The sequence below is a fragment of the Canis aureus genome, chromosome 22 (genome assembly GCF_053574225.1).
Source record: "Canis aureus isolate CA01 chromosome 22, VMU_Caureus_v.1.0, whole genome shotgun sequence".
Classification (NCBI taxonomy): Eukaryota; Metazoa; Chordata; class Mammalia; order Carnivora; family Canidae; genus Canis; species Canis aureus.
The window spans coordinates 10,873,270-10,890,229 of NC_135632.1; the positions used below are offsets into that span (position 1 = coordinate 10,873,270).

The 16,960-nt window shown below is 35.6% G+C and overlaps 1 protein-coding gene across 2 annotated transcripts in view; it reads left to right on the forward strand.

The window, feature by feature from the left end:
• Nucleotides 1–14,187, forward strand: part of PLSCR5 (phospholipid scramblase family member 5) — a 30,135-nt gene extending 15,948 nt beyond the window's left edge. For both annotated transcript variants that reach the window (XM_077864775.1, XM_077864776.1), the window contains 6 exons: nt 1,039–1,081; nt 2,102–2,322; nt 4,470–4,631; nt 6,856–7,017; nt 9,711–9,794; nt 9,881–14,187. In XM_077864775.1, the coding sequence (XP_077720901.1) occupies nt 1,039–1,081; nt 2,102–2,322; nt 4,470–4,631; nt 6,856–7,017; nt 9,711–9,749 (627 nt within the window). In that variant the 3' untranslated portion in view covers nt 9,750–9,794; nt 9,881–14,187. The remainder of the gene's footprint in view (nt 1–1,038; nt 1,082–2,101; nt 2,323–4,469; nt 4,632–6,855; nt 7,018–9,710; nt 9,795–9,880) is intronic.
• The last annotated feature ends 2,773 nt before the right edge of the window (nt 14,188–16,960 follow it).

Sequence of the window (16,960 nt, forward strand, 5' to 3'; positions counted from 1 at the left end):
CAGTTAAGAAATTAAGAGGCAAAATAGAAAATGAAGTGTTGGAAAAGACAGTGGTCTTCAAGGTTCATGAATTTACCTTAGTGAAAAAAAATTCATTCTAAGAATGTATTTTACTATTTCCTTTAAAAATTTGCATTGTACACTTTTTTAATATAGTCATTTCTCATCTATGGGTACTTTATAAATTAACTTCATTTCTAATGACATAAAGCAAATTTTATCATGTCAGCTGTTAGTGGCAAAACTTATTCTGCTTAAATGGTATTTTGTTGGCATCAGTAGGATTTCTGGCTGGTTTTTTTTGTCTAGTCCAAAGGAAGCCGTGAGAGAACAATTTGTAGAATAACCTCTCTCAGCTTTAACAAAGACATTTTATCACTGTGAGGATTGAGTTGAGAGTGAAAGAGAAGTTAGGAAGGTTGGAAAGGAGAGGCCAGGCATTCAAATCATTGCTTTAAAAAGTGAGTTTTAAAACTTTTTAGGCATTATTATTCAAAGACTTTAAAAAATCTTCTCCAAGTATTGTTTCTAAGAGTACCTCATTTTTCCCTTTATCACAGAAAGAACACAAAGTTAACCAACAATTCCTATTCTTATTCTGGGCAATTCGGCCTTGGGATTTTCAGGGTTCTTGTAATTTTTTTAAAAATTTACTTGAATAAAAAATATATCTTTTTCATGAGAAAATGGGTGCCTCAGTGGCTCATTCAGTTAAGCGTCTACCTTAGGCTTCAGTCATGATCCCAGGGTCCTGGAAACGAGCCCCACGTTGGGCTTCCTGTTCCGCAGGGAGCCCACTTTTCCCTCTCCTGCCTGACACTCGGCCTGCTTGTGCTCTCTCTCTCTCTCTCTGTCAAATAAATAAATAAAATATTTTAAAAAAATAAAAAATAAAATGTGAGTTGTTTTCAACCATTTTCCTGGTAGAGAACATGGAAATCACCAAATTTCATGTGGCAAACAGGTTAACAGTAGTATCTCCGAAGGTTTTCAAACCATGATATAACACTTTTTATTTCCTTTGTCATTCTTTAACAGTTAGACCTGATAATTATACACCAGCAGGTGGAGCTACTTGGAAGTAAGTATATTATATTCTACACTTAACTAGAACTGTTACAAATATTTTAGGCTTCAGTAATTGTGTTATATTTAAATATCTCATAAAAAATTAAGTGTTGAGGATAAAATTTAAAAGATCAGTAGGTCTACTGTTTAAAATAAACGTTGAAAGTAAATTGTTAGTCTGATGTAGATAAACCTGAGAGCATAAAACTCTCCAAGTCTTTGGTAATTTGTTATCAGGAATCTAACATTATTTTTCTCTTAAAATAATACAAGATATTTTATCACTTCCATGGTTGTTAATAATTTATTTTCTTAATAATTTCAGAAATGGAAATCAAGGTTGAAACTAAATAACAAAAACTCATTCTACTCCTGAAATTAATATTACACTTCATGTTAACTATCTGGAATTTAAACAAAACTTGAAACAAAAACAATAAATAAATAAATAAATAAATAAATAAATAAATAACAAAAATCCATTGAACAAAATGTGATGTTTTATCATTGCACTAATGAATAATCAGATGGTATGTTATTTGACAAAGATTTACAATGATGACTAACTGAATTCATTTCGCTTGAGTATTTTGTCCTTAATATTCTATATTATATCTAAAATAAGTTGAAATTGTAATAGCAGGATAGCATGCAGCTGTAGGTATACTGCTATACAAATCTTAAAGATCATTACTATGCTGTGAGTTGTCCCAGTAAATTCCACAGCAATGATAGAAGTATTATTTGAGGATTTGATTCTTTACAGACTTGTTTCTTCACTTGGAGAGTGGAACTACATCTATCAAGTAGGTCATATATCTGGAATCAAAATGTACTCATTGTACAGCCTTGTTCTTGGTTGACTTTGATTTCCATAGCTTAGTCTTCAAATTTTAGAGCATGCAAGAAGATTTGGGTGAAAAACATGCCATATACTTAATAATTAATGACTATTTTCTTTTAATAACACTACTTCTTAAAGATTTGATACTAGGCAAGAGCATTGTTTTGATGAATTTTTTTCTTCCCTTAGTGATACTTGGCACAGAGACCTCCAACAAATATGAAATTAAAAACAGCTTGGGACAAAGAATTTACTTTGCAGTGGAGGAAAGCATCTGCTTCAATCGTACTTTCTGTTCCACGCTGCGATCCTGCACTCTGAAGATCACAGATAACTCAGGTCGGGAGGTGATTACGGTAAACAGACCCTTGAGATGTAACAGCTGCTGGTGCCCTTGCTACCTGCAAGAGGTTAGTCATTGGGTGTACTTTTATTTTTCTATGTTTGAAAAGATTAGCAATAATTTGTTTAATTAATGGCATTGATCTGAAGCCATAAGGCCATTCACTTTTCAATTGTTTGAATTATTAGATTGCTCCTTTAGAATCAGAAAAGCTTAAGGATTTGGTAATTCACCGGTTGTTGTTGTTGTTGTTGTTTTCCTTTCTGACCAAAAGCTACAGTGGCTTCCATGAATTGGTAGACAGCTAAAGGGTTGTGTAAATAGGACACATCTCCCTGAATCTCTGTATTAATCATATAATTGTAATATCTATGAGTTCCACCATCAAGCACATCTACCCTTTGTGTTTTCTAATAGTAGCAAAGATCAGAAAGTGCTAATACTAAACTCTTCCGAGGTGTTCTGTTGGTGAGGTATTATTTTTAGTATAGAATTTCACAACCCATTCATCTTTTTATGACGAACTTCAAACTTTGACAAAGACTATGTTATTGTTCTGAAGGGAGTCATTTAATTGTTTTAATGTATGATAGATTTTCATCATTATCTAATAGCTCTACAATAATAACTTTCTATTGGCATAATGCAGTTAAGTCGACATGGAACATTTACTTACTTTAATGTCTTTGATATCATAACATCTCTATGAGTTAGAAAGAATAGGTTTTACTCTCCACATTTAGCAATTGAGGAAACTGGGGCTTAGGGGTTGGAGGTAACTTAAACATCCATGAACTATCATGAATGGGGCTTGACCCTCTGTCTTTATTCAAACCCCATTTTTTTAAAAAGAAAAAAAAGTTTCTTTATTGAGGACATACGTGTAAGTACTCTACTTAGCACAATGGGAAAAAATATTAATATGGATGGGGTTAATTGAAGAAGTTTCTAGCATTATATACTAAAGCTAATTCTCCAAACATCTGTAAGCAATTTCCTAGCTAAGTGATAAAATGGTGAAAGTACTCATATACGGAGTCCCAGAAACTTCATCCTCCTACTGAGGATATGAGATTTAATATGCTCTAAGATGGTGTAGTCAGTATAAGATAAAACATCCATTTGAAGGTTTCTGATAATTGATGTTTTATTTCAGAGTAGCCCAGTGAAAAGTAAGATGTATCCTGATACCCATTACCAATTTTTGTCAAAATCAAACCAATTATTTGAAAAGTGATCCCAGAATAAATCTATATAATTCTTTCTATTTAGGGTTTTTTAAAATTAATTTAAGTATAATTGACACACTATTTTACATTAGTTTCAGGTCTACAACTTAGTGATTTGACAAGTCAGATCTATATAATTCTAAGCACTCTTGTTGAAACCACCTTTGTTGACCCAAGAATGCTAGAGAGATACACATGAGACTATGAACATAATAAATTAAAAAAAGATAAAAGGTCAACCGATTATAAGGAGTTGGTTTGATTTAAAAGCAAACAATTTTCATTATGCTTGCCCACCTCTAGCTTATTTCACAAGGGATTTGACCGCATAAGTATGTTGAAATACAATATGATGGGAAATAAACACATGGAGAGAATGAAGGGAATGGAGTAAAATCCTAAAGTGAAGCCTGAAAATGCAATTGCTAGTCTATAATACTTTGGAGGAAGTGAAATTGGTATGCAAAACAGAACCTGCACAAGAAGCATTTGTTTTTAATTGAACAGAGAAGCTAGAAGTTGACAGCCTGAAGGGAAAAAAATCCTGAATAACTAATCATTGGTAAGGGAGGGATAAAAATAGATGTGTGTTGTGGCAACACAAAAGAGGGAGGAGATTTGAAGTACCTCCTGGGAAACAGCTTCAGTCCTCGACCAACTGCCACACAAAACAAACTGGCAAAGAAGCCAGTGTCCCAGGCTCAGAGAACAATTCTAGGATAGGTTCTCTTTAGGGAAAGAAGATTAAAGACGTGGACTTTGAGTGAGTCATGCCAAATATATATCAAAATAGTGAATTTCTTTGTATAAAATATGAGAAAAAAAAGCCCCTGCTGTGTTTCCTTGGAAGCAGATATTTAGAATATTTTGTAGAATACAGAAGAATTTCATGAAAGTTGCTGTTTAGAAGCAAGTTGACATTGCTGTAAAATGAAAACCCAGTGACCTGAGAAAAATCTTATTTTATTATTATCTCTTCTTACAGTTAGAAATCCAAGCCCCTCCTGGTACAATAGTTGGTTATGTTGCACAGAAGTGGCACCCCTTTCTGCCTAAATTCACGATCCAAAATGCAAACAAAGAAGATATTTTGAAAATTGTTGGTCCTTGTGCAACATGTGGCTGTTTTGGTGATGTGGATTTTGAGGTATGGATGACAGAATGAAGGGTTTTCACTTAGGTCCTGATTTTTCAGTTTTAAAATATTCAAATCATGAAATAACTCTGAAATAAACTTAGAAGATAATATATTTATGAAATAACGTAATAAACCCATATTGTACATGCCAATAACAACTCATAATTTCAGAGATATCAAGTTCAAGAATTCTTTTTAAAAGACATACTGAAATTTTTTTTAAGATTTTATTTATTTATTCATGAGACACAGAGAGAGAGAGAGGCAGAGGGAGAAGTAGGCTCCCTGCTAGGAGCCTGATGTGGGACTCCATCTATCAGATTGACCATTCGCAGGACCCTGGGATCACACCCTGAGGCGAAGGCAGACACTGAACCACTGAGCCACCCAGGCGCCCCTAAAATTTTTGGTTTATATGGAATTACAGCACCCATGGTACAAAGGAAATATAGTTTAGAATCACCCTAAATTATATCTTCTTTCCTATAGCTCTGGTGGTTACATATCTCAGTTCAGAGCTCATCTAAGAAGCACAGTCCATTAAAATATCACTAATTTAGAAGCAATGGCCAGAAGACTTGCTAATTTCATTTTGTAAAATAAGCTATACCTACATGAACATATTTGTGTAAATTCAATGTTAAAAAGCAATATGTAGTTGCAAATTCAATTGTAAGAATATAAATTATCTTAACAGCCTTTCCTAGAAATATATTTTAGGCAAAGGAGATCCAATCTAAAGTGTAAATTTGTTATTCATTCCTTCATTCTCTATACATTCATGTATATCCCACCCAGGACATTCGGTTTGAGGGACTTCAGGGAAGACTATTCACCCAGACTACAATGTAAATTTTGCAAAGGAAGCTGTTCTAACTTTGCTCTACTCCAAAATAACTCAGCATGGCTTTCCTAAGACTATAGGATAAGTTCCTGCTGGGTGGAGAGTCTGCTTGTCTCTCCCTCATTCCCTCTGCCCCTTCTCCTATTTATGTGTGCATGGGTGCACTCTCACTCTCTCTCTCAAATAAAAGAAAGAAAGAAAGAAAGAAAGAAAGAAAGAAAGAAAGAAAGAAAGAAAGAAAGAAAGAAAAAAAAGAACCTAAAGGATACAAATATGCCTTATGATTGACACTTAAAAGTTTCAGTATTGGGGTGTCTGGGTGGCTTAGTCGAGTAAGTGTCTGCCTTCAGCTCAGGCCCTGACCCCAGGATGTTGGGATCCAGGCCTGCATCAGGCTCCCTGCTCAGTAGTCGGCTTCACTCTCTTCCTCTTCCTCTGCCCCTCCCCCTGCTCCTGCTCTGTCTCACTGTCACCCTCTTTCTCTTGAATAAATAAATCTTTAGAAAAAAGAAGTTTTAGTATTTGTGGGAATGAATGTCCTAAGTAACTTTCTCCATTTTCTATCTTCTCCTGCCATACAGAAAGTGAAAGTTTATATTGAATCACTGTCAGCCTTTGAATGAGAAACAGGGCAAGCAAAATAGTTGATAACATTGACTTGTAGACTCCTACTAGCTGAGAAGGACTACAGATTTTTGATGTCAAATTAGTTTGAATTTCCTGGGTGGCACATTTGCCCAGAGGATTTTTTTTTTTTTTTTTTTTTTTTACTGAAAAATAGGACTTAGGGTTAGTTACAGGGGAATGACCGAATAAATATTTAAGCATAATATAAAAATGAGATTAAGAAATGACTGATAATATTTAAATATATTAGTAATTATAAAATGTTAGCAATAACAATGAAAAAGCTTACAATGTACCTAGAAATTAATTTCTTCCAAAAATATTTTCTAAAATCTTTATCAAAAAGATTTTATTTTTCTATTCCTTTCTTTCTTTTTTTTTTCCTACTGAAGAATTAAGGTTTAAAATCTGGACCTCAGGTAATGAAATTACCTTCAAGGTTAGACCATGTAATTGAGACTATGTACCTGCTGCCATCTTGTGGTAGCCGGGCCCTAATTATTTATTGCTATTATATTCTCAATCTGCATACCAAAAGCAAAAAAAAATTAACATGGATTAGATAACTGTCAGCAAAGCAACATTTCTGGACTCTAAAGTTAAATCTACAAACTTATGCTTATGTATAAAGGAATGAATGACACGGAATTGTCACAGATGATGAATAAAATGATTTGTGTCTCTCTTGAAGCAAATATACTAAGATACATAAGACCATTTGTTTCACCTTCAGATTTAACATCGCTTATTTTCTTTTCACAGGTGAAGACCATTAACGAAAAGCTTACAATTGGGAAGATTTCGAAGTACTGGTCAGGATTTGTAAATGATGTCTTTACCAATGCTGACAACTTTGGAATTCATGTTCCCGCAGATCTAGATGTGACGGTCAAAGCAGCGATGATTGGTGCTTGTTTTCTCTTTGTAAGTCTGGTCTTAAAGAATATGAGTGATTTGTTTCCCTTTTCTTGTTAACTACTGTGGTGCCAATCTCATTTTACACAGCACTGCATTTTCTTTTTGTTTTTTTCTTCATTTGTTTTTATTGAGGTTCGCTTTGCCAACATATAGTCTAACACCCAGTGCCATCCCATCAGGTGCCCTCCTCAGTGCCAGTCACCCAGTTACCCCAACTCCCCCGCCCACCTCCCCTTCTGCAACATTTTGTTTGTTTCCCAGAGTTAGGAGTCTCTCATGGTTTGTCTCCCTCTCTAATTTTCCCCACTCAGTTTCCCCTACTTCCCTTAGAGTCCCTTTCACTATTTCTTATACTCCACGTACAAGTGAACCCATATGATGATTGTCCTTCTCCAACTGACTTATTTCACTCAGCATAATACCCTCAGTTCCATCCATGTTGAGGCAAATGGTAGGTATCCATCCTTCTGATGGCTGAGTAATACTCCGTTATATATATGTACCGCATCTTCTTTATCGATTCATCTGTCGAAGGACATCATGGCTCCTTCCACAGTTTGGCTATTGTGGACATTGCTGCTATGAACATTGGGGTGCAGGTGTCCCGGCATTTCACTACATCTACACAGCACTGCATTTACCCCAAGGAGGTTTATGCAGAGAAGGCTACTTTGGGACCACCAACTCTTCAGAAGCCAGAATTTAGGAGCCGGCAACGCTCTCCACTGGCTCTCATACCTTCTTCCTCAAGAATGGGTGCCCTGTCAACATCCTACTCATCACTTCTTTGAAACCTTAGTTACCCTTCCCTTTCAATTTCAATTTCGATTTTTGGCTTATTTTTTCTTTCATTAAAAAATCTGTAAATGTCACTTTATCCTGGATAAAGTTAGAATTGTTTCATCATTTAACAATGAACTAAAGTAACATTCAGAATGTGGAAAGTACAGTCTTGCCCTTCCAGTATGAACATGGATACATGGATTCACAGGGATGAGTTAACAGGTATCCATTATTACAAAGATATTAAGTCTTTGTCCTTTTTTTTCCAACTTATAATTTCATTAGAAATATTTTCTTCTTGGTGTGGAGATTGGCGATAGAACAGAAGTCAAGTAACACCTGTGCCAAATGCTTGGCCATCTCCTGTTCCTTATTTTTCCTCATATCTCTACCTCATTGTTTAGCATTGTCAGTGCTTTCACAAAAATTCATGGAATTATAAAATAACCCTGCATTCTTCCTCTCATATTTTGTTGTCCTTTGGAGTTTTAGGATCCTAAATCTTACGGTTCTATCAATGTGTGCTGCTCTCTGTATTTGGTTTTTTCTAAAGACACTTGGGAAGTAGATGAACTAAAAATAATTCCCTAGTGACATTACTGATAGGTACTTAGGGTCTAATACAGAATATATTTTTTTTCAGGAATTTAAGTTATTGGTTCCCTATCATTGGTAAGAGGTAGAATTCATATATGTACAGCACTAGGTTTTTACACTTACTAAGCAGTCACCTTTAATTCCCATTTGCATCTATAAATCTAACCAATTCCGGTCAATCTTGCCTATGACCTAATATTTCTTCCATTGCTTATTATCCTCTATCCACTTGATAAAGCTTTTAATTTCCCACTTCCTGCTCGCCTTTCCCATTTTTGATCGTTCAGCATTTCAACACCAATCCCTCCAAACATGCACATGTACAAACACACATAGACACACACACACACACACACACACACACACAAAACCTTTCCCCAAAATTTTAATTTAGCCTTTCTGATTAAGCTCCACATTTAGTGTTTATATTAAAAAACAGATCATCTTTAATCCAGCCTACCCACTTATAATCAGTAAAAATTTACTGTAAACAATTCACTGTGTACTATAAATTGGAGAAGCACTGATCCAGATAATACCCCAATCATCTGAATAGATAACTTTTTAACTCCGTTGTCTGAGGGAGAAATATACTCACTGAGAATATCTAACGCTCCCATCTATTTTTTTTCCTTTTTTTTTTTGGCCAATAGAGCTTTTAAAACAATTTCAACATGCATTACCAAGATAAGTCACTTACTTCTAAATATAATTTGATAGGAAGAATTATGTTTTTATGTTTTAAATGCTGTCTCTATTTTGTTACCTTGTACTGAGAAAGAGACCGTCAGAAAGCTGCTCCCTGATCCAAACAGCAAAATTCACAAACACTACCTAATTTTGGTTTTCCTCTAGTTTGACCCTACCATTCCACAGCCTACATCTCTAACTACCCCTTGTCAGACTCCTGTGATATAGCTTTCAGTACTTCCTGAGATGACTACCTTGTTACTAACTACAGAGTCCATGATGATCTATGTAATACTTGTTCAAAAATCAGTGTTTATTACAATGTCCTGCACTGACACAGAATGCCCTGCAATCGAAGTGTGCACTGTCTTGATCACCCAAAGTTTTGACAGATGATACTCTGTTGATTCAGATAAGATTTTCAAGTAACTTGTATTCTGAAAACTAGACGTGTAAGTGTCATCAAACTTAAACCTTTTTGATTTTCCTCCTACTGATAAATTGCATGTTGTTGGAACAACCACTGGGCAACATGATTGCTTTATACAATCAAAGCTTCCCTGTGAGACTCCTGATCTTAATTGTCATATTTTTGTAAATTCACTCATATTCAGTTTATTTATTTGTAGGATTTTATGTTCTTTGAACATTCACTGGCTGGATTATAATAAGCAAGATGACAAAAACAATAAAGTATGCAAGAAACTATTTCAGTAAGTAAAGGAAACTTTAAGTGATCTCTTTCCCTTTGAAGATGTCTATATTTGACGCTGTCTAACTCTTTTTCATTTTCTTCTAGAAATCCCTTGGGCTCTGGATTTCATTTCTAAATGGCTTGAATATTTGCTTTTTTGCTAACAAGTTTAATTATTATATTTATTAAAGCATAATGTAATGAAGCAATTATCTGGTTGTAAATGCGTGATAGCTAAAGACAAGATTACTGGCCCGAGTACAGGGCTACTTTGAGAGATTGTCATTCTTTCTTTTTAATCCTTTTGAAGTTATTGCATGGGTAAGCATGAAAGATGAGAACTAAGGCTTGCAGCATCACTGATGAAAATTCAATGTTTAGAGAGCACTTTGAAGTTTTTCTGGCACTAAGGCTGGTTACTAATCAAAAGGACTGGATTTCTAAAATATTATTTCATGACTAATCTTTTGACATTGTTTATTAATCTTATTGTAGTGAGATTTTCACTTTATATCAGAAAACCTGGATAAATAATATACTTAAAGATGAGGAGGAAGATAGATGAAATCAATTTGTTCTAGTGGTAAGGAACTAATATTTCCATAAAGAAGCTAATATTTACAAACCAAAGTATGCTGTAAACACAAAGGCACACCAGAGATTTAAGTAAGTATATAAATAGACTTCTAAGTTAGTAAAAGCAGTGGTATAGAGCAGGAACTTTATCTATTTATAGTGAAAGTTCAGTTAAGAAAGGGATCTGGGGCTCTGAAAAATGTACTTATTCCAGGACTTAAAAATAAGCAAACAAAAACAAATAAAAACTTAACACATGAGGCAAATATAGAAGTCAGGGCATACGGTCAATTCAATTAATTAATGCCTTATGCTTTAACGTTTTCAGAGTCCCCTAGGTAACTACACCTAGTTATCCACTCATGTCCAAAGCCCACCCACATAAGAAGAAATTTTCAGAATTCTTTGTTAGGAATGATGATAGTTCTTCCCTTTTCAAAATGAGGAAACAGATTTGTTTTAAACAAAGCACCATGTAACCATTTGGACTCTAATTTAGAATGATACAAATACTACCCAAATTTCTATCCACTTATAAAGGTGTTCAGAGAAACTCCAGGCAATCCCCTGCTTAGTGATGGAAATGTGTTCCAAGCCTAAGTTAATCATTTGGAATTGGGAACCTCTCATCTAGAAATAACTCTATATATGTCAGTTAAGTTCCCAAGATAGCCCACAAATAGCAATTTAGTCCGGGGTTCTGGGGTCAGGGCTTTAGGTTGTATAAGATGGAAAGGGGGAAAGAAGCACGTTTTCTGAGAGCCCCCTCCATTGGCATGCTTCAGCAAACCATAAAAGATCAACTGGTGGAACAGAATCGTTCAAGCATTGACCACCAAAAAATAACCATGCTTCAAAATCCCACCCAATCTTTCTTCTGGTGGTCCCATCCATTCTTTCAGTGTCACTAGTATGACCTGAGTATTGGAACAATGCAGTCACAGAAGCAAATGGCAGTCCTGCGTGTGACAGACATTGTCTTGAGCCTAGCCCTGCTGTGTGCTAGCCATGCATCAGGAGATCGGTCCTAGAGTCTCAAACTTCTCAGGTCTCCTATGTGTTACTTTGCAGAGCTTGGTGACAGTTGAGGGGACTGCAGTGTTTCCTCTCTTCCCCTCTCATCATTTTAACTAATGTATGTGTGACTTATTCATAACCAGCTAAAGGAAGTGGCATTTTTATGGCTGATGTTTATTAACTAATAAAATGGAGAAAATTAGCTGGCATTTTCTGAGGGCTTATTACACGTCAGGCACCATGCTTCATATGAATTCCCGGTGGGGTAACAAAATGCAGTAAAAACAAAGGAAAATTAGACAGTATGTGGAAGACTGCCTGGCGCCCTGTTTTTTCCCCCAAATTTTCTTCCTAAAGATGAATCTGCTTTTATCTATTCTTCTTGTACTTTTGATTTCTAAAGTGAAAGATTTTTGTAATTGAGGTCACAACAACAGCATTTGACACTCTTACTGTGCGGCAAAATGGGAGAAAAATGCTACTTATAAATATTATATTTTAACATGACAAACGTTTGGATTTTAAAAAATATTTAAATGATTCCTAAAACTAGTGAAAAGTTTTAAACCCCTACTTCTAAAAAGAGACTCCCTAAAGATAAAAGGCTTCTTAGGTTATAGCACTTATATCAAAGTTGGCTATATTAAAAAAAACAAAAAACAAAAAAACCTACCGTAACACTTTGCTCCTGAATTGCACACTACAACAAATTAAGATCCATCTTGTCTCCTCTCCCTCATTAAAGATAAAACTGATCTTTCCATATCTTCTGTGCTCTGTTTTTTCCCTTTTCCTTTCCCACAAACATGAGAGTCCATGAGAGACTAATAAGACTTGGCTCTTCAGTAAAATTTTCAGGAAAAAGCATGCAGCTCTAGAATGAGGGTCCTCTGTACATCACAGTTTTCTGTTTTACTACCTACCTCTCCTTGGCCCCACTACACTCTCAGAACACAGGCTCCAACCCCATTTATTCTGAGATGTACTGGGAAAGATGTGACCAGCTTCAAATACCTCCCATTCATTCATTCAGTTAATAAATATATGCTGACTCCCTCCTATATGCCAAAAATATGGTACCCCTGCTTTTGGTGGAGCTTATGGTTCAAAAAGACATTAATCCAATAATGGCACACACAAAGGTTAGACGTCAAACGTAAGTATTTATAGGAGATAGACAAGGTACTAAGTACAGCAGAGGTATTTGGCTTGGTCAGGTTGTGAGGGAGTGATGGTACCATTAACATGTGAAGAATAAGTGGAGCAGAAGGAAGAATGTGTTTGGCTGAGGTGTTAACATTTGAAAAAGTTCTGTGATGGGGCAGGAGAAGGACATGACAATCTCATATGACTTAAAGAAAGCCAGTGACTAAAGTTTAGATAGTGAAGGGGAATATGGTACAAGAGGAGGATGAAAAGGGCCAGTACGCCATGTTAAAGATTCTAGACTCTGTCTCATCAGTATCTGATGAACATTCTTAAGAGTTAATTGGTTAAAGATTAGATTGGGAAGAGTGCAGGAAAGGATGCTCATGGACCAATTAGTAGGTTACTAAAAATAGTTTAGGTGACAGCTATTGGTAGCTTGGACATGTGGCACTCGTGTAAAGGGAGAGAAGTGAGCAGAAATATATTTAGGGAGTAAAATGACCATTACTTGATACTGGGTTGAAATTGAAGATTAGAGGAAGAAAGGGGATTTCTGGCTTTTGCCATTTACTGACAGAGAGAAATTTAGAAGAGGATCCGGTTTGGGGATAAAGATCCTGGATTCAGTTTTAAACAGTGATTTTGTCATTCCTTTAAGTTTTCCAAAAGGATATGTTGAATAGGCAGGTGGGCATCTTTTCAGCTAGTGTATTTCTGAAGAAAGAGATGAATATATAAGACCTATGTATGTGAGGACGCCTGGGTGGCTCAGCAGTTGAGAGTCTGCCTTTGGCTCAGGGCATGATCCTGGGGTCCAGGATCAAGTCATGCATTGGGCTCCTTGCAAGGAGACTGCTTCTTCCTCTGCCTGTGTCTCTGCCTCTCTTTCTGTGTCTCTCATGAATAAACAAATAAAATATTTTTTTAAAAAAAGACCTATGTATATGGATGCACAGATTTCTGAATAATCATGGGTTTACTTCAAGGATATCCCTAAAAAATACTTTAGAATATGCATGGTCAACGAATGTATTCATTTACTTATATAACTAATATTTTACAGAATTGTTTCTATATACTAGGCAATATATTAGGCAGTGGGGATATTATGCTAAGTGGCAGATATTCCTACTCTAAAGATGGATGCATTCAACAAATATTTATGACGTTGTTATTATGTACTGGGCATCTATGTCAGCATGAATTTTCAGCAAGGAATAATGCAACAAGGTGCCTGTCATCTTGGAGCTTATGTTCTAACACAGATGGACAATAAACCAACAGATAACAAAAATATCATGTAATCATAGGTGATCATAAATCCTGATAAAGAGTCTATCACTCAATGTCTAAAACAATGTTTAATTTATTGCTTGCTTAGGCAAGGGAGGGCTGAGTTTGGAAGACAGTTTATAAGCAAAAGAAAGTCTACATAGGGTTTTGGAAAAGTGTGAAGTGTAGAAGCTGGAGTGTTAACTTTAACTATAAAAATGTGTTTATCAGAGTAAGACTGTTTCTGACTGGCAGACTCTCAGAAATGTTCACTGGACTAAAGCTGTGGCTGATTACTTGATTTTACAAAATTGGACTGCAGGGAATGTTACTGAATTTTTTTTTCATACATGTGTGTACTTTTGTAATCAATCACTGATTAAACAAGTTTAATACTGGTTTTGACTGTGACTCGTTGCTATGATGAACAATCAGTTGTTTCATGAAGAAAAATAATTCAGAATAAAGAAATAGAGAAAAAATGGAACTACTGTTGCATTTGAGCAGAGGAAGGGGAAAAAGGCAGCAATTCACTAGAACGTGTGGAAAAATGGAGTTCCAGGCAGATGGAAAAGTGAGTTCAAAGGCTCTGAGCCAAGAGCCTGCAGAGCAACTTTGAGAAATACAGGTAGCCTGTGCAACTGAGGTGTCAGTGGCCAGGGGCTTGATAATATAAAGTCTTGCAAGGCAAAGTATGGAAGAGAAAATTAACCAAACCTGGCACATGATTGGATATGAGATGTAAGGAATATTAATAACTCAAGGATGAAGCCCCAGTCTGTGTTGTGGGAAGCTGAAGGAATGGCCATACCATTCACCATAACTGGTACAATACAGTGTTACAGGTTTCATGACAAAAGAACATACATCAAGGCACAAAAAAAGGGAAGCATTCAGTACATTTAGAGTGAGAGATTAGAACCCTTAGAGAGTAATGACGCATGAGATGAATGTGTTCCCCGCCCCTGGCCAGGTGGGGTCAAATCCAGGAAGTGTGCCCCTAGGAGAACATCCCAAACCAAAAGCACAGTGCCTGGCTGGCTCAGTCAGAGGAGCATGTGATTCTTGTTCTTGGGGTTGTGAGTTTGAACCCCTGTTGTATATGGAGTTTACTTCTAAAACAAAAAAGCTATGCCGAGAGTACAGCACAAAGACATAGAAGTCAGAAACACTGTAATTATCATCAAGAATGAGGACACCCTGGAGCACCTGAGTGGCTCAGTCAGTTAAGCCTCTGACTCTTGATTTTGGCTCAGGCCATGGTCTCAGGCTCATGGGATTGAGCCCCACACTGGGCTCCACTCCTTGTCCCTCTCCCTCTGTTCCTCTCTCCACTCTTTCAAACTCCCTAGCTCTAAAATAAATAAATAAAGGGATGCCTGGGTGGCTCAGTGGTTAAGCTTTTGCCTTTGGCTCAGGGTGTGATCCTGGAGTACCGGGATTGGGTCCCACATCAGCATGGAGCCTGCTTCTCCCTCTGCCTGTGTCTCTGCCTCTCTCTCTCTCTGTGTGTGTCTCTCATGAATAAATAAATAAAATCTTTTAAAAGTAAATAAATGAATAAATAAATAAACAAACAAATAAATAAATAAAATCTTGAAAAAAAAGAATGAAGAGGTCCCACAAGTTGACGTTCACCTAATGAATCGAGGCCCTTCCAGAGAAATGAGGCCACCCTTCCCACTCAGCTGTGCTTGCAGCTGTCCTTCACTGGTATTGCTATCATGATTCAAAGAATAGCTTCTCCTGGATGTGTTTTGTTTGTACTTGACCAAAGCATCCTCTAATGGCTTTGAAAATTGTTTAGAAACTAGATTGAACAAAAAACTGAGTCCAAGTGAACCAACAGGTACTAGAGATAAACAACAACAAAAAAAATAAAACGAAACAAAAACCATGAATATCCTTCCCTATTCATAACATCCTGGAGGAAAGAAATTAAACTCATTAAATAAGTTACCCATATTTCCCTACAAAAGAGAGATTTTGTTAGGTCATCTGAAGAATCAGAGTATAGCCCAGCAGTATATATAGCAGTTCACTGAAATTCTAATTCATTGAGGTTTACATACATTTGTTTGTTATCAAAATGAGGATAAAACATAGGAAATAATATAAAATAGTAACACTTCACAACATACTCTTATCTTAACATTTTGTCGTAGTTTCTTTAATTGTTAAAATTAGGGGGAAAAGAACCTATCGTTTATAATATTTTGAGTTCTCAAGTTTAGCAATTTTTCTTTCTTCTAACATTTTGTTTTAGAATCTGTGCATTATCCTAAAAGGCTTTTTAGATAAAAATTCTCTGAACGCAAATGGATTTTTAAAATTTCTTATGCTATGACTTTTCTTTGTCATAAAAACAAGTAAGCACTGTACTTAATGACATGTATTGTGAACTGTTCAGGTGTTTGAGGTTTAAATAATTTAAGTTATGTAATTTAAGGAATCTATCATTCATTTTAAAGAGAAAAAATAAACTATAATCTTGTTAAGGAAAAAAGGATAATCTAGCTTTTGTTGACTGAGTCAGTATTTCTTGACTATCTGCCAAATACTATTATCAAAATAATTGAAAATACATTTTCTGGGCATTTTCCACTTAATTATAAATATCAAGTTTTTAATGGTCAATTACAATATAAATATAAGAGATTTAAAATATGAAAATTTGGTATTTTGCTCAAACAAAACTAAACATGATGAAATTATTTGTTTCATGAATATATAAAAGCTAACATTAATGAGCATGTTGTAAATATTATGCTAGATTCTCACATGCAATTTCCAGTTAACTGCAATGCAACAACACAACAAAATGATTATTATAAGCACAAAGGCACAGGTGGGGAGATCAATGTTCGGAAATGTTAAATAACTTACATTCTTATAAGAAAGTATCACAGTGCTGTTAACTTTTGTCTAGCTTCTAAGATGAGAATATGAGTGGATAAGAAATGGCAAAAGGACAAATTTTTAAAATACATAGAAAAAGAATTTAGAAACCTAGGAGAGAAATATTCTCATCCCCCTAAGGCCTCAATAAGTAATGTTTTCATCAACACTTGGTGCTATCACTGGGAAAGTAACATATACCCAACAACTCAAAATCTTTCATCCACTGACAATATATCTTGGTATCCTCTTTGTGGATACCTGTATTACTAA